We start from the raw sequence: 17,955 nt of genomic DNA, 5'->3' as shown, positions 1-17,955 counted from the left end.
AAACTGGCAAGCCAGCGGCTAAAAACCGGTCAGCTCGCTCACGCTCACTCAGCGTAGAAGGAACACCGGTGGGGACTGTGGGCAGCAGGGCGGGTGCTCCGACTCTGAGATAATTCGTGAGGGACCCCCCCAAGATTTTGACTGCTTAGGGGTCTCCACAGGTTTAATTTCGCCCCTGATCATTTGCAGTTAGGGTTGCCAATCCCCAGGTGGGGGCAGGGGATGTCCTGGTTTGGAGGCCCTCCCCCCACTTCAGGGTCCTCAGAAAGCGGGGGGAGGGGAGGGAAATGTCTGCTGGGAACTCTATTATTCCCTAGGGAGATATAATCATGGAGAATTGATCCGCGGGTATCTGGGGCTCTGGGGGGGCTGTTTTTTGGGTTAGAGGCACCAAATTTTCCGTATACCATCTAGTGCCTCTCCCCAAAATACCCCCCAAGTTTCAAAAAGATTCGACCAGGGGGTCCAATTCTATGAGCCTCAAAAGAAGGTGCCCGTATCCTTCATTATTTCCTATGGAAGGAAGGCATTGAAAAGGTGTGCCGTCCCTTTAAATGTGATGGCCAGAACTCTCTTTGGAGTTCAATTATGCTTGTCACAGCCTTGATCTTGGCTCCACCCCTAATGTCTCCTGGCTCCACCCCCAAAGTCCCCAGGTATTTCTTGAATTGGACTCTGCAACCCTATTTGCAGTAGGGGAAGGAAACTGATAGCTCGTGTATGTGTCCCCCCTTCAAAGAGGGGGAAAATGGCTCCCCCTCTCCTCTCTGCCAAACTGCTCAACAGGGAAGAGAAAGGAAGTTTTCTACGATTGCAGGTTTCAGAAGTCCGAGATCCTCCTCCGGCCTCCTTTGCCCCTTGAGAGCTGTACCTCGACTAGGGATTACTGTGCCTTATTTAGTAAACACATTACAGCAGTAAGAACCCTGGCATCTCACTGTCTCACCTGTAAGCTCGGCTGGCTCGTACTCCAGTCTCTTCTCTGTCCACCACCACCCCCCGGCCCCCCTCCCGGGCCTTAAAACTCTGGCAAAAACTAAGCGCTGGGCAGCGGGAGGGTGAAAGGAGGGTAAAGAAATAGCACAGAAGGAATACAGGGAATGCAAGTTGTGTAAGTTTGCCAGCTGGCCAAGAAAAACAATGCCCCGTCCTTCTAACAGGTTTCAGACGCCGAAAAGGGCGTTTAAAGCTGTTTGTGGCATGGAGCTACGTAACATAAACCCAAGAACTGCTGCAGATCCAACTGATATTAAAGGGCTGGGTAGAAGGACCAGCTGAAAAACTGGCAAGCCTAGACTATAAGAATACATCTGGTGTAAAACCATCATTTGCACCAGCTTTGGATCAAATTCTTTTAGGCATTAATAAGAGACCTGATACAGACAACCAAAATCTCAATGGAAAGAATGCACAATAGGGGAGGGACGGTGGCTCAGTGGTAGAGCATCTGCTTGGGAAGCAGAAGGTGCCAGGTTCAATCCCTGTTATCTCCAAAAAAGGGTCCAGGCAAATAGGTGTGAAAAACCTCAGCTTGAGACCTTGGAGAGCCGCTGCCAGTCTGAGTAGACAAGACTGACTTTGATGGACCCAGGGTCTGATTCAGTATAAGAACATAAGAACATAAGAGAAGCCATGTTAGATCAGGCCAATGGCCCATCCAGTCCAACATTCTGTGTCACACAGCGGCCAAATATATATATACACACACACACACACACACACTGTGGCTAATAGCCACTGATGGACCTCTGCTCCATATTTTTATCTAACTCCTTCTTGAAGGTGGCTATGCTTGTGGACGCCACCACCTCCTGTGGCAGTGAATTCCACATGTTAATCACCCTTTGGGTGAAGAAGTACTTCCTTTTATCCGTTTTAACCTGTCTGCTCAGCAATTTCATCGAATGCCCACGAGTTCTTGTATTGTGAGAAAGGGAGAAAAGTACTTCTTTCTCTACTTTCTCCATCCCATGCATTATCTTGTAAACTTCTATCATGTCACCCCTCAGTCGACGTTTCTCCAAGCTAAAGAGCCCTAAGCGTTTCAACCTTTCTTCATAGGGAAGGTGTTCCAGCCCTTTAATCATTTTAGTTGCCCTTTTCTGAACTTTCTCCAATGCTATAATATCCTTTTTGAGGTGCGGCGACCAGAACTGCACACAGTACTCCAAATGAGACCGCACCATCGATTTATACAGAGGCATTATGATACTGGCTGATTTGTTTTCAATTCCCTTCCTAATAATTCCCAGCATGGCGTTGGCCTTTTTTATTGCAAACGCACACTGTCTTGACATTTTCAGTGAATTATCTACCATGACCCCAAGATCTCTCTTTTGGTCTGTCTCTGCCAGTTCACACCCCATCAACTTGTATTTGTACCTGGGATTCTTGGCCCCAATGTGCATTACTTTGCACTTGGCCACATTGAACCGCATCTGCCACGTTGACGCCCACTCACCCAGCCTCAACAGATCCCTTTGGAGTGCCTCACAATCCTCTCTGGTTCTCACCACCCTGAACAATTTAGTGTCATCCGCAAATTTGGCCACTTCACTGCTCACTCCCAACTCTAAATCATTTCTCTCTCTCTCGGCTTGGCTTCGCGAACGAAGATTTATGAACAAGTTAAAGAGGATGGGACCCAGTACCGAGCCCTGCGGCACCCCACTGCTTACCGTCCTCCACTGCGAAGACTGCCCATTTATACTCACTCTCTGCTTCCTATTACTCAGCCAGTTTTTGATCCACAAGAGGACCTGTCCTTTTACTCCATGACTCTCAAGCTTTCTAAGGAGCCTTTGATGAGGAACTTTATCAAAAGCTTTCTGGAAGTCAAGGTAAACAACATCTATCGGGTCTCCTTTGTCCACATGTTTGTTCACCCCCTCAAAGAAATGTAACAGGTTAGTGAGGCAAGATCTTCCCTTGCAGAACCCATGCTGAATCTTCCTCAATAACCCGTGTTCATCAATGTGCCTACTCATTCTGTCCTTGATAATGGTTTCTACCAACTTTCCCGGTATTGAAGTCAGACTGACTGGCCTGTAATTTCCCGGATCTCCTCTGGAACCCTTTTTAAAGATGGGGGTGACATTTGCTACCTTCCAGTCCTCAGGAACGGAGGCAGATTTCAATGAAAGATTACAGATTTTTGTTAGAAGATCCACAAGTTCAACTTTGAGTTCTTTCAGAACTCTCGGATGTATGCCATCCGGACCCGGTGACTTATTAGTTTTTAATTTGTCTATTAGTTGTAGGACCTCCTCTTTTGTCACCTCAATCTGACTCAGGTCTTTCAACACCCCTTCCAATATTAGTGGTTCTGGGGCGGGCAAACACTTCTCATCTTCCACGGTGAAGACGGAGGAAAAAATGCATTCAGCTTCTCAGCCATTTCCCCATCCTCCTTCAGTAATCCTTTTACCCCATGGTCATCCAAGGGCCCCACTGCTTCCCTGGCTGGTTTCCTACTTCTAATATATTTGAAGAAATTTTTATTGTTGGTCTTTATGTTTTTTGCAATATGCTCCTCATAGTCCCTTTTTGCCTGCCTGATCACAGTCTTGCATTTGATTTGCCACTGCCTGTGTTCCCTTTTATTAATCTCACTTGGACTGGTTTTCCACCGCTTAAAGGAGTCCTTCTTACCTTTTACAGCTTCCATTACTTTGTTTGTTAACCATGCTGGCCTCTTCTTATACCTGTTTGTGCCTTTCCTAACTTGTGGTATGTATAAGGCAGCTTCATATGTTCACAATAGAACGAAAGAAACTCGGCAGCACTGGTTAAGTGCCGGTTAAGAGGAAGGAGACAAATAGTATAAGAAGAAAACCTGGTGTTAGGAGAAGCTCAGGTTTGCTTGTGCAAGGAGGGAACCAGATGGGATGCAAGGGCAAACAAAAGTAGGGAAGATGCAGAAACATGCAACTAGAATGATTCAAGGGTTGGAACACTTTCCCTATGAAGAAAGGTTAAAACGCTTGGGGCTCTTTAGCTTGGAGAACCGTCGACTGCGGGGTGACATGAGAGAGGTTTACAAGATTATGCATGGGATGGAGAAGGTAGAGAAAAAAGTCCTTTTCGCCCTTTCTCACGATACAAGAATCCGTGGGCATTTGATGAAATTGCTGAGCAGTCGGGTTAAAATGGATAAAAGGAAGTCCTTCTTCACCCAAAGGGTGATTAACATGTGGAATTCACTGCCACAGGAGGTGGCGGCAGCTACAAGCATAGCCAGCTTTAAGAGGGGGTTAGATAAAAATATGGAGCAGAGGTCCATCGGTGGCTATTAGCCACAGTGTGTTTGTGTGTGTGTGTGTATATAATTTTTTTGGCCACTGTGTGACACAGAGTGTTGGACTGGATGGGCCATTGGCCTGATCCAACATGGCTTCTCTTATGTTCTAAAAGACACCTGGCATAGAGGAGAATCACCAGAAGAATAAAGGCTCAGGGAAAGGAAATTAATGGTTTTTGACAACAGGAAAGAGTCTTTCCCTCAATAATGTCATGACTGTATGTTAGGAAAGAGTCCAGGAAAATGGGGGAAAAAATGGCTGATTGCCTGGTGAATGACATTCAGTTGTTTCAAGGAAGAGCTGCAGTGGAAACAGCTGACAAGTCGTAGCTAAGACCTGGTGGGTTCTTCAAGGCCAGAGACAACATTCCGAGGCGGTTTGCCATGGCCTGCCTCTGTGAGTGACTGCGGACGTCCCTGAGAGTCTCCCATCCAAGCCATCAAGTCCTCTGAGGAAAGGTTGAAGGAGCTGGGGATGTTTAGCCTGGAGGGGAGGCGGCTGAGAGGTGACAGGACCACCATCTTCATGTACTTGAAGGGCTGTCCTAGAGAGGATGGTGTGGAATTGTTTTCTGTGGCCCCAGAAGGTCGAACCAGAACCAATGGGTTGAAATTAAATCAAGAGAGTTTCCACTCAACATCAGGAAGAACAGGCTTCCTCCTTGTGAGGTGGTGGGCTCTCCTTCCTCAGAGATGTTTAAACAGAGGCTAAATGGCCATCTGACAGCAATGAAGATCCTGTGAATTTAGGGGGAGGTGCCTGTGAGTTTCCTGCATTGTGCAGGGGGTTGGACTAGATGACCCTGAAGGTTCCTTCCAACTCTATGATTCTATCTATGAAGGAAAGTTTAGGAAAGGTTGAAGGAGCTGGGCATGTTTAGCCTGGAGAGGAGGCGGCTGAGAGGTGATATGATCACCATCTCCAAGTATGTGAAGGGCTGTCATCTAGAGGATGGTGTGGAATTGTTTTCTGTGGCCGCAGAAGGTAGGACCAGAACCAATGGGTTGAAATTAAATCAGAGTTTCCAGCTCAACATCAGGAAGAACTTCCTGACCGTTAGAGTGGTTCCTCAGTGGAACAGGCTTCCTCGGAGGTGTTTAAACAGAGGCTAGATGGCCATCTGATAGCAATGAAGATCCTGTGAATTTGGGGTAGGTATTTGTGGGTTTCCTGCATTGTGCAGGGGGTTAAGAACATAAGAACATAAGAGAAGCCATGTTGGATCAGGCCAATGGCCCATCCAACACTCTGTGTCACATAAGAACATCAGAGAAGCTATGTTGGATCAGGCCAATGGCCCATCCAGTCCAACACTCTGTGTCACATAAGAACATAAGTGGAGCCATGCTGGATCAGGCCAATGGCCCATCCAGTCCAACACTCTGTGTCAATTAACTAAATCAGCGATTTTTAAAGAAAACCTTTATAAGATGGCATATCGCTGGTACTTGACTCCAGCCAGATTGGCAAAGATCTACACGAATTATTCCAACAAATGTTGGAAATGTGGTAGAATAAAGGGTACCCTTTTTCACATATGGTGGCAATGTAAGCACGCAAAAAAATGTGGGGCTCAAATCCATGATTGGTGCCAGAAAATTCTTAAATTAAGGTTCTCTCATACTCCTGAGCTCTATTTATTGAGTATTGTTAAAGAGAAAATATCGAAGTCATTGAAAAAGCTATTACTGCATGTTGTTACGGCTGCCAGGATGTTATACGCTAAGTATTGGAAATCCCCTAAAATACCCGATAAGAATGAATTTTTATTTAAGCTCTTAGAAGCTGCCGAACTTGACATGCTAACGACAAGACTAAGGGAGGGGGATTTACAGATTTGTAAAAAAACATGGGACCCGTTATACTCGTGGTTCAATAGCATGGGATTGGACATGAGGAACCTGAAATGGAGCTTTGGATAGGCCCCTCCAGCTCAAGGTGAAGGGAGGTTGGGTGAGGGTGTATGATCGTTCATCGTTTATTGTTTCTTATATGTATATGCATATAGGCTTATATGTTTATATAGTGTCCGTTTTATTGTCCGTTTGTCTTCTTTAATAAAATACTTTTCTTAAAAAAAAAAAAAAAAAGAACATAAGTGGAGCCGTAAGTTGGATCAGGCCAATGGCCCCTCCAGTCCAACACTCTGTGTCACATAAGAACATAAGAGAAGCCATGTTGGATCAGGCCAATGGCCCATTCAGTCCAACACTCTGTGTCACATGAGAACAGAAGAGAAGCCATGTTGGATCAGGCCAATGGCCCCTCCAGTCCAACACTCTGTGTCACATAAGAACATAAGAGAAGCCCTGTTGGATCAGGCCAATGGCCCATCCAGTCCAACACTCTGTGTCACATAAGAACATAAGAGAAGCCCTGTTGGATCAGGCCAGTGGCCCCTCCAGTCCAACACTCTGTGTCACATAAGAACATAAGAGAAGCCATGTTGGATCAGGCCAATGGCCCCTCCAGTCCAACACTCTGTGTCACACAGTGGCCAAAAAGCCCAGGTGCCATCAGGAGGTCCATCAGTGGAGCCACGACACTAGAAGCCCTCCCACCGTGCCCCCTCACAAGCACCAAGAATACAGAGCATCACTTGCCCCAGACAGAGTTCCATCACTTTCCCCGTGTCCCCGGCCTATTGCTGACTCATGACCAACTCCAGGCAAACAGTCTGGCAGTGTCACTCCTAATGTCCTAAATCAGGAGTGTCAAATATCTGGCCCAGGGGCCAAATCTGCCCCTCCCAAGGGCTCCTATCAGGCCCCCGAGCAACTGGCTGCCATCTGCTTCCTTCTCCCTCTCTCTTGCTTCCTTCTATATCACAGCTTGCTTTGCAAGGCTTGCTCGATCGCACAGGTGCTACAAAGCAAAACCTCTGTTTTCTCCATTGGCTGAGGCTCCTCCCATGAGGAAGAGCCTGCTTTGCCAGGCTATCACAATCACACAGCTGAACTACTGAGCCAAGCTTCTCCTCCTTCTATTGGCTGAGGCTCCTCCCCGTCCTGGTCCTCTGGGGAAGGAAGGAAAGAGCCAGAGCTTTCTTTGCCCAGTTCCCTGGATCCCATGGGAGAAACACAAAGAAAGCACCTTTAAGACCAATGAGTGCTTGTGTTTTAAGTTTTAAAAAAAATCTTTGTGTTTTTCTGTGTCCTTTATATAGTTTATATCTCTGCTATCTTCATCTTAAATAGGTACATATGTGGCCCGGCCCAACATGGCCCAGCCCGACAAGATCTCATTTGTGTCAGATCTGGCCCTCATAACAAAGGAGTTATACGCCCTTGTTAAATGAGACGAGGAGGTAGATGTTAAGGATAAGTGTAGCCAGGCCTCTCTTCAACCACCCTCACAGTTAGAAAGCCACAGGCCTAGTTTTCATTGCTATAAACAGTATCAGGACTACGTTTCTTCCCATTGTAGGTGAGACTCCAATGGGATTGCCCACCACACAGAAGGCTGGATTCAGCAAGTTTTCCCCCACTCAAACTTAGCCAAATTCCTCTCCAGTCTGGTGTAGTGGTTAAGTGTGCGGACTCTTTATCTGGGAGAACCGGGATTGGGTCCCCACTCCTCCACTTGCAGCTGCTGGAATGGCCTTGGGTCAGCCAGAGCTCTGGCAGAGGTTGTCCTTGAAAGGGCAGCTGCTGTGAGAGCCCTCTCAGCCCCACCCACCTCACAGGGTGTCTGTTGTCGGGGGGAAGGGAAAGGAGATTGTAAGCCACTCTGAGACTCTGTCCTTGAAAGGGCAACTTCTGGGAGAGCTCTTTCAGCCCCACCCACCTCACAGGGTGTCTGTTGTGGGGGAGGAAGGTAAAGGAGATTGTGAGCCGCTCTGAGACTCTGAAATTCGGAGCGGAGGGCCGGATATAAATCCAATATCTTCTTCTTTTTCCTTATTGTGGCCCCTCTGAGCCATGGCTTTAAGTCTACGGAGGAACCATGACACCCAACAGTAGCCTTTTCGGTGGTCTCACTTCTTCACCAGTGAAAAATCCAGTTGCGGCATCCAACCCAAAACATTCCTTGTACAGCTAGGGAGAGATGGGTTCCAACTCTAACCTTGGCCATTATGTCTCTGCAGGGAATGATGTCTGTAGGACCCCTCAGGTGTGAGACTCCAACCTCTGCCATCTGAAGTGATTTAGCTCGTCCACAGAATTCCTTCCCTTCACCCCTACTCCTGATCTTCCCTGTGGAGATATGGGGCACCAGTGGCCATCTATAGGAGACTGGAGGGGACAGGGAGAAAACAGTTGTGGGGGGGAGCTTAATTTCGAACCTCAACATCCCTGTTATAAGAGCCCCGTGGCACAGAGTGGTAAAGCTGCAGTACTGCAGTCGGAGCCCTCTGCTCATGACCTGAGTTCGATCCCAGCGGAAGCTGGTTCAGGTAGCCAGCTCCAGGTTGACTCAGCCTTTCATCCTTCTGAAGTGGGTAAAAGGAGTACCCAGCTTGCTGGGGGGGGGGCGGGGTGTAGATGACTGGGGAAGGCAATGGCAAACCACCCCGTAAAAAGTCTGCTGTGAAAACGTTGCAAAAGTAACGTCACTACAGAGTCGGAAACGACTGGTGCTTGCACAGGGAACCTTTCCTTTCCACATATGTTAAGAGCCCATGGCACAGAGTGTTTAAGCTGCAGTACTGCAATCCAAACTCTCTGCTCACGACCTGAGTTCGATCCCTGGCAGAAGCTGGGTTTTCAGGTAGCCGGCTCGAGGTTGACTCAGCCTTTCATCCTTCCGAAGTCGGTGAAAGGAGTACCCAGCTTGCTGGAGGGGAAGTGTAGATGACTGGGGAAGGCAATGGCAAACCACTTCATTAAAAGTCTGCCGTGAAAACGCTGCGAAAGCAACGGCACCCCAGAGTCGTAAACGACAGGCGCTTGCACAGGGGACTACCTTTACCTTTACTTTATCCCTGTTATGCCAGATGAGTGCCTTTAAAACGGCTCGCTCCTCCTCCACCACCCACCATGCTCAATTCCCATGCTTTTGGGTGTAGAGGGAGGTATTTGTGACTTTCCTGCATCGTGCAGGGGGTTGGACTGGATGACCCTGGAGGTCCCTTCCAACTCTACGCTTCTACGATTCTCCCTCTTTCTGGACCAGGTGGGGGGGAGAGGGAGAAGTGACAGGTCTGATGGTTAACTGACAGCTTTCCAGAACCCAAGGAGTTGTAAATCTCTCTTGCACAACTGACGCTCGACTTGGCTCCTTGGGAAAGCTGCTTATATAACACTTGACGGGTGCGAGGGTTGAGTTAGTGCCTTCTCCGTTCCCCCACCATGACCTTTGGTGGGGGGGGGGGAGTAGACAGAATCAAAATATAGTGGAGGGGAGGGGGGAAGCAGATCACGTATATCTGTATTTCTAACCCTAAATTTGCCACTGGGGAGACTCTTTTCTTCCTCCATTTCTTTCCCTTACTTCAAAATATTTCTATAGCCCAAAAGACCTGCAAGGCCCTATTCATAACCCCGAATCCACATCAAGCTGCCTTCTGCTGAATCAGACCTTTGGCCCACCAAGGTCTCGCCTACACAGACTGGCAGTGGCTTTCCAGAGTCACAGGCAAGGAGGTCTTTCCCATCCCGAACTACCTGGTCTTTTTAACTGGAAATGCCGGGGATTGAACTTGGAACTTTCCACACGCCAAGCAGATGCGCGGCCCCCTCCACAATACTCCTTCGAGAACTCTGCCTTTTCACGGGGCCAAAAATTCTTGTAGGGGCCACTCGCCATCTTCTGCCCACACCCCAACCACCATTCTGAACCCTACATCTCCAATTCCTAGCCAGTTTGGTGAGAGCCAGTCTGGTGTAGCGGTTAAGTGAGTGGACTCTTAGCTGGGAGAACCGGGTTTGTACTCCTCCACTTGCACTTGCTGGAATGGCCTTGGGTCAGCCGTAGCTCTCGCAGGGGTTGTCCTTGAAAGGGCAGCTTCTGTCAGAGCTCTCTCAGCCCCACCCGCCTCGCAGGGTGTCTGTTGTGGGGGGAGAAGATATAGGAGATTGTAAGCCGCTCTGAGACTCTGATTCAGAGAGAAGGGCGGGGTATAAATCTGCAGTCTTCTTTTCTGGTACCTCTTTAAAGTTCTTCCCCTCTCAATGCCCCCACAATGCACACATCCATCTAGACCCCTTTTTGTCCCACCTTTTCTCTCAAGGAGCTCAGGGCAACATTAAGAGATCTCCCTTCTTCCCTTTGATCCTCACAACCACCCTGTGAGGTAGGTCTGTTTGAGCAAATATGACTGGCCCAGCCAAGGTGACCGAGCAAGTTTAACGGCGAAGTGGAAAACTGAACCCAGGTCTGCCTCTCCCATTCTAGTCTGCCAAGAGCCAGATTGATCTTTCGCTAGAAGAAGAAGAATTGCAGATTTATACCCTGCCTTTCTCCCTGAATCAGAGACTCAGAGCAGCTTACAGTCTCCTAGATCTTCTCTCCCCACAACAGACACCCTGTGAGGTGGGTGGGGCTGAGAGAGCTCTGACAGAAGCTGCCCTTTCAAGGACAACCTCTGCTCTGGCTGACCCAAGGCCATTCCAGCAGGTGCAAGTGGAGGAGTGGGGAATCAAACCCGGTTCTCCCAGATAAGAGTCCGCATACTTCACCACTACACCAAACTGGCTCTCAAACAGGGTCTCAGGCAGAGGTCTTTCCCATCACCTCCTGCCTGGTTCTTTTAGAAGAAGAAGAAGACTGTAGATTTATACCCCGCCCTTCTCTCTGAATCAGAGACTCAGAGCAGCTTACAATCCACGATATCTTCTCCCCCCACAACAGAGAGCTATGGCTGACCCAAGGCCATTCCAGCAGCTGCAAATGGAGGAGTGGGGAATCAAACCCGGTTCTCCCAGATTAAGAGTCCGCGCACTTAACCACTACACCAAACTGGCTAAACATTCCAAAAGAAACTCATGCGCACGGTCCACTTTTCCTGCCCTGCTTAAACTTAAAACGCTGGATCCACGCAGTTTTGAAGATACAAACCTGGACAAGGTGAGCGGCTGACGTACCGAGAAAGGGGAAGAGGAGCCGCCTCGCCCAGATCCTCGTCTGCCTTAACGAAATTCTTCTCCGAGTGCGAATGGAGTTCCCCTGAACCTGATCCGGTCTCTCTTCTCCCCCCTAGGAAGTCCTCGCCTTAAATCTTCTAGGCCAGAATCAAAGCAAAGGAGCAGGGAAGCTTTCGTTCCTTCACCCCCGAGGCCCGAAGACTCTTGCCCACAACCCCTGTGCCTCCAAGATGCCACGCTCTTACCAAGGTCCGTCTCGGGAGCCGCTTCTAGGGTTTCCAAACGCAACTCCGGTTCCTAAATCCAGAAGGCTGCTTGTCGTAGTCGTTGCAAGAAAAAAGCGGAAAACCAACCCGAAAAAGAGAGGAAGGGACGCCAACGAAAGGCAAAACCCAAAAGGTCAACGCCAGGGTCCATCATCCATTTCAAGGAAACCGGCTTGGAGAAACAGAGGGGGTGTCCAGCACCACAGAGCTCCTCTCCCCCCCCCCCCTCACAAATCTTCCTTTTGGGAATAGGGGGCCCCGGTGGCCACTGAGTATAAGGTACCCCTGGGGTCGGAGAGCAGCACGGCGAAGCTGTGGCCCTGGGTGTTTGTGAGCTGTCAATGTTAGCGGGGGGGGGGGGGAGGGTTTTTTTTAAACCCATAATCCATGTTCCCTGTCTCTTCCAACAGCTAATCAGATTAGTTCTTCACGGGGTGGGGGGTGGGAAGGTAGAATGGACTAGAACGATGGGAGAGAGACGGTCACATGTCCAGGTACCAGAGCTACATGGTCCCAAGGCCGGACACTTCAGAAGTGACAAGGACAGGAGAAACAAGAGGGTGGGCGCACTCGGCTGGGGATACTCGGAGACCGCCAGGAAAAAATGAGGAAAAAAGGAAAGGTTCCCTGTGCAAGCACCAGTCGTTTCCGACTCTGGGGTGACGTTGCTTTCGCAACGTTTTCACAGCAGACTTTTGACGGGGTGGTTTGACATTGCCTTCTCCGGTCATCTACACTTTCCCGCCAGCAAGTTAGGGACTCCTTTGACCGACCTCGGAAGACTGGAAGGCTGAGTCAACCTCGAGCCGGCTACCTGAAAGCCCAGCTTCCGCCGGGGATCGAACTCAGGTCATGAGCAGAGCTTAGGACTGCAGTACGGCAGCTTTAACCCTCTGCGCCACGGGGCTCTGTGTCAGGCAATGAGAAACAAGCGTAAAGGTTGACAGGCGTAAGACAAGGGCTGTTAGGTGCTTGAGCGATGCAGGGTGGGTGAGCCTGGGGAAGGCAAGAGAAGAGGGTCAAAAGGAAGAGGGGGCAGGTAGAGTACAAATCCAGGGAAGTCACATGTGCGAGTGAAGTGGTCCAGTGTGAACCTGGGGAAGGCAAGAAGCACAGGTCACCAGCAAGAGGCGGCAGGCGAAACACAAAGTGAGGAAAAGTTCGATTTGGGACAGGAGCTTCCAGCATGCAGCAACAGCCAGGAAGTTCAATGAGGAAGGAACAGCGACGGTGGAGAAATGTGCCAGCGATCCGCAGAAGGCGGGCCATGCCGTTTTGTGAAGATTTGGCAAGGGAAGAGAGCTGCTCAGATGAGAAAAGCCAATTAAAGAAGGAGGATATTGGATTTATATCCCGCCCTCAACTCCAAAGAGTCTAAGAGCGGCTCACAATCTCCTTTCCCTTCCTCCCCCACAACAGACACCCTGTGAGGTAGATGAAGATATTGGATTTATATCCCGCCCTCCACTCCGAAGAGTCTCAGAGCGGCTCACAATCTCCTTTCCCTTCCTCCCCCACAACAGACACCCTGTGAGGTAGATGAAGATATTGGATTTATATCCCGCCCTCCACTCCAAAGAGTCTCAGAGCGGCTCACAATCTCCTTTCCCTTCCTCCCCCACAACAGACACCCTGTGAGGTAGATGAAGATATTGGATTTATATCCCGCCCTCCACTCCGAAGAGTCTCAGAGCGGCTCACAATCTTCTTTCCCTTCCTCCCCCACAACAGACATCCTGTGAGGTAGATAAAGATATTGGATTTATATCCCGCCCTCCACTCCGAAGAGTCTCAGAGCGGCTCACAATCTCCTTTCCCTTCCTCCCCCACAACAGACACCCTGTGAGGTAGATGAAGATATTGGATTTATATCCCGCCCTCCACTCCAAAGAGTCTCAGAGCGGCTCACAATCTCCTTTCCCTTCCTCCCCCACAACAGACAACCTGTGAGGTAGATGAAGATATTGGATTTATATCCCGCCCTCCACTCCGAAGAGTCTCAGAGCGGCTCACAATCTCCTTTACCTTCCTCCCCCACAACAGACACCCTGTGAGGTGGGTGGGGCTGAAAGACCTCTCCCAGAAGCTGCCCTTTTAAGGACAGAGACTCAGAGCGCCCTGCAATCTCCTTTGCCTTCCTCCCCCACAACAGACCCCCTGTGAGGTGGCTGGGGCTGGAGAGGGCTCTCACAGCAGCTGCCCTTTCAAGAACAACCTGTGCCAGAGCTATGGCTGACCCAAGGCCATGTTAGCAGGTTCAAGTGGAGGAGTGGGGAATCAAACCGGTTCTCCCAGATAAGAGTCCGCACACTTCACCAGGACAGCAAACTGGCTCTAACAAACTGTGAGCTAACTCACACTAACTCAGCTCAGAGGGAATGCGCCCTTTGCTGGACCCTACTGGCTTCTTCAACACCTTTGGGGGGGAACAAAGTAGGAGTCAAGTCACACCTTTAAGACCAGCAAAGTTTTATTCATTTTTTTTATTATTTATTAAAGGTGCAACTGGACTCCTGCTTTGTTCTACTGCTGCAGACCAACACAGCTGCCTGCTTGGATCCATCTTTGGGGGGGCGGGGAGGGAGTAATCCAAAAAGGAAACCGTGAAGTTCCCGGTATGCAACACTGACCCTAGGTTCCCCCGCATCAGTAAGAGTTTGCACACTTCTCTGAAGCCCAGACTTCTCTGGAGTCCAGAGCAAAGAGTTCAGTGTGAGACGCACAAACACATCGTAAACGTTTGCAAAAGGTATATGTGACAGCAAGAGCCATTTCCACAGTGGTACGGCGAGTGCGTGCGCAGGAAAATTTCTGTCAGTCTGAAGCATGCGGTGGGGCATGCACGCATTATGTTGCGTGCACACATAGATATATGGCAGGGGTGGCCAAACTGCAGCTCAGGAGTCACTTGCGGCTCTTGCGCACATATTGTGTGGCTCTTGAAGCCCCTGGCATGGAGAAGACATTTCTCTTTAAATCACTTATCCAAGCCAAGCCAGCCAGTGGGGCTAGGAAAATGCACTTAAAGTTGCTTTCTTTTCCCTCTTTCCTCCCTCAATCTATTTCCTTCCTTTCTTCCTTTAAACATCTCACATTCTTGTCTTGTGGCTCTCAAACATCTGGCGTTTATTCTCCACTTGCACCTGCTAGCATAGCCTTGGGTCAGCCATAGCTCTGGCAGAGGTTGTCCTTGAAAGGGCAGCTGCTGGGAGAGCCCTCTCAGCCCCACCCACCTCACAGGGTGTCTGTTGTGGGGGAGGAAGATAAAGGAGATTGTGAGCCGCTCTGAGTCTCTTCGGAGTGGAGAGCGGGATATAAATCCAACATCTTCATCTACCTCACAGGGTGTCTGTTGTGGGGGAGGAAGGGAAAGGAGATTGTGAGCCGCTCTGAGACTCTTCGGAGTGGAGGGCGGGATATAAATCCAATATCTTCATCTACCTCACAGGGTGTCTGTTGTGGGGGAGGAAGGGAAAGGAGATTGTGATCTGCTCTGAGACTCTTCGGAGTGGAGGGCGGGATATAAATCCGATATCTTCTGTGTGGCTCTTACATTAAGCAAGTTTGCTCACTCCTGATGTACAGGCTGCTGGGATATAAATGGCAGAACGCACGTTACATGGATTCCTTGGGGTGGGTCAGAAAGAGAAGTTTGCCTTCTGCTTCGAGCCGACTGATTTCTCTGGCTGCTAGACACCAGCTTAATTTGAGCCATAGCCAACTTAAAAGACCCACGCAACTTTCCAAGGTATAAGCTGCCATAAGTCAAAGCTAACTTCATCCGGTTGTAACCCATGAAAGCTTATTCTCTTTGCACTGGTCTTTCTAAGATGTTACCGGGCTCTGAATTTGTTCTACCGTTAACAGACGAAGATTACTAGGAGAAGGAAAGAGAAGAGGAGGAAGAAGTATTGCCGATTTACACCCCGCCCTTCTCTCTGAATCAGAGACTCAGAGTGCCTCACAATCTCCTATTTCTTCTCCCCCCACAACAGACACCCTGTGAGGCGGGTGGGGCTGGAGAGGGCTCTCACAGCAGCTGCCCTTTCAAGGACAACTCTTGAGAGAGCTCTAGCTGACCCAAGACCATTCCAGCAGCTGCAAGTGGAGGAGTGGGGAATCAAACCCGGTTCTCCTAGATAAGAGTCCGCACACTTAACCACTACACCAAACTGGCTAAATGCTTGGCTGCAGCTCACAAGTAAATAGGGTTGCTAAGTCCAATTCAAGAAATATCTGGGGACTTTGGGGGAGGAGCCAGAAGAAGAAGAAGAATTGCAGATTTATACCCCGCCCTTCTCTCTGAATCAGAGACTCTGAGTGGCTCACAATCTCCTATATCTTCCCGCCCCCCACAAAAGACACCTTGTGAGGTGGGTGGGGTTGAGAGGCCTCTCGCAGAAGCTGCCCCTTCAAGGACAACTGCAAGAGCTATGGCTGACCCAAGGCCATTGCTGCAGCTGCAAGTGGAGGAGTAGGGAATCAAACCCGGTTCTCCCAGATAAGAGTCTGTGCACTTAACCACTTAGCAAGAGCTCTGGCTGACCCAAGGCCATTCCAGCTGCTGCAAGTGGAGGAGTGGGGAATCAAACCCGCACTTAAGAGTCTGCGCACTTAACCACTACACCAAACTGGCTCTCTTGTGTGCCCACATAAATGTTTTGCATTTTTAAAACCCAGACCTCCAGCAGATGTAGGGAAGGGACAGAATGAACCCCAAAACAGGCATGGAAGAATGGACAGGGAACAGCTTTGATGGAAAGAGGTATAAATAAGAAAGAGGAAAACCCAAGTGCTGAAAAACAATCGCCCAATATTAATTTTATTTAAAAAGCGATGATAACGATGGAAAAATAACTATACAAAAGACCAACAAATCCAGATGTGTCTAAGGACAACACACCTGGAATAAAGCATTAAAAACGTCCAGGGTGTGGAGAGGGGTTTGCAACAAAAGAAAGGGAGAATCTCCCAGCTCCTTCTCCCCACACACACATCCTTGAAATCAGGAGTGGAATTCTAGCAGGAGCTCCTTTGCGTATTAGGCCACACACCTCTGATGTAGCCAATCCTCCAAGAGCTTACAAGGCTCTTTTTTTGTAAGCTCTTGGAGGATTGGCTACATCGGAGGGGGGGTGGCCTAATATGCAAAGGAGCTCCTGCTAGAATTCTACCCCTGCTTGAAATCCAACTGTTTCAAAGCAGGCGAGCCCCACGAGAAGCCCTGCCTTGTTGCCCAGAAAGGTCTGCTGAATGGAATGGTCACGGCGGAGTCAGATTTTAGACTCCAAGTTGGGGCACCCTCTCCCCGGAGACATCCAGCCAGATCAGGCACTTCAGGGTGGGCTAACCGGAGTCAGGAAGAACAGAACCATCATCTCCACACACCTCCTCCCTTGCTGTTGCGAACACTGGAGGCTGGCACTCCAGAGAGTTTCCTCCCGGCTTTGGAGGTGGAGTGGGGCTTCTCTCGGCCGAGGCCCACCCGCCGCGTGGGTGCCGTCTAGAAGGGGAGGAGAGAAAAATAATGAGACACTAGCAACCTGCAGAAGAGGCACGGGGAACGAAAATCTCCCCTAATGCCAGGCTGGCCTTTCCCTAGCAGCCCAACTCCAGCCTGGGCTAAGGACACTGCACTGACTGCTGGTGGTACTCCGGATTCACTACAAGGTGCCGGTTATTACCTTTAAAGTCCTCTACGGTCGAGGACCTGCCTACCTTAGGGACCATCTCTCCCCACATGTTCCCCACAGGGGGGGGAGGAGGAGGAGGAGGTAGAAGAAGAGGAGGAAGAGGAAGAAGAAGAGGAGGAAGAGGAAGAAGAAGAGGAGGAAGAGGAAGAAGAAGAGAAGGAAGAAGAAGAGGAGGAGAAAGAGGAGGAAGAAGAAGAGGAAGAAGAGGAGGAAGAAGAGGAGGAAGAAGAGGAAGAAAAAGAAGAGGAAGAAGACGAGGAAGAGGAAGAAGAGGAGGAAGACAAAGAAGAAGAGGACGAAAAGGAAGAGGAAGAAAAAGAGGGGGAGGAAGAGGAAGAAGAGGAGGAGGAGGAAGAGGAGGAAGAAGAGGAGGAGGAAAAAGAACATAAGAACATAAGAGAAGCCATGTTGGATCAGGCCAATGGCTCATCCAACACTCTGTGTCACACAGTGGCCAAAAATTTTTATATACATATATATATATATATATACACACACACACTGTGGCTAATAGCCACTGATGGACCTCTGCTCCATATTTTTATCTAAACCCCTCTTGAAGGTGGCCATGCTTGTGGCCGCCACCACCTCCTGTGGCAGTGAATTCCACATGTTAATCACCCTTTGGGTGAAGAAGTGCTTCCTTTTATCCGTTTTAACCTGTCTGCTC

At 49.4% G+C, this 17,955-nt stretch overlaps 1 protein-coding gene across 1 annotated transcript in view; it reads right to left on the bottom strand.

Annotated features, from left to right (window-relative positions):
- Positions 1 to 16,385: 16,385 nt before the first annotated feature.
- Positions 16,386 to 17,955, bottom strand: part of CNTROB (centrobin, centriole duplication and spindle assembly protein) — a 45,996-nt gene continuing 44,426 nt past the window's right edge. The window contains 1 exon segment of the mRNA XM_060255957.1: positions 16,386 to 17,095. Within this exon segment, the coding sequence (XP_060111940.1) occupies positions 16,967 to 17,095 (129 nt within the window). The 3' untranslated portion in view covers positions 16,386 to 16,966.

The sequence above is a fragment of the Heteronotia binoei genome, chromosome 15 (genome assembly GCF_032191835.1).
Source record: "Heteronotia binoei isolate CCM8104 ecotype False Entrance Well chromosome 15, APGP_CSIRO_Hbin_v1, whole genome shotgun sequence".
Taxonomy (NCBI): Eukaryota; Metazoa; Chordata; class Lepidosauria; order Squamata; family Gekkonidae; genus Heteronotia; species Heteronotia binoei.
The sequence above is the reverse complement of the archived record's forward strand: the minus strand, read 5'-3'. Positions and strand labels throughout refer to the sequence as shown.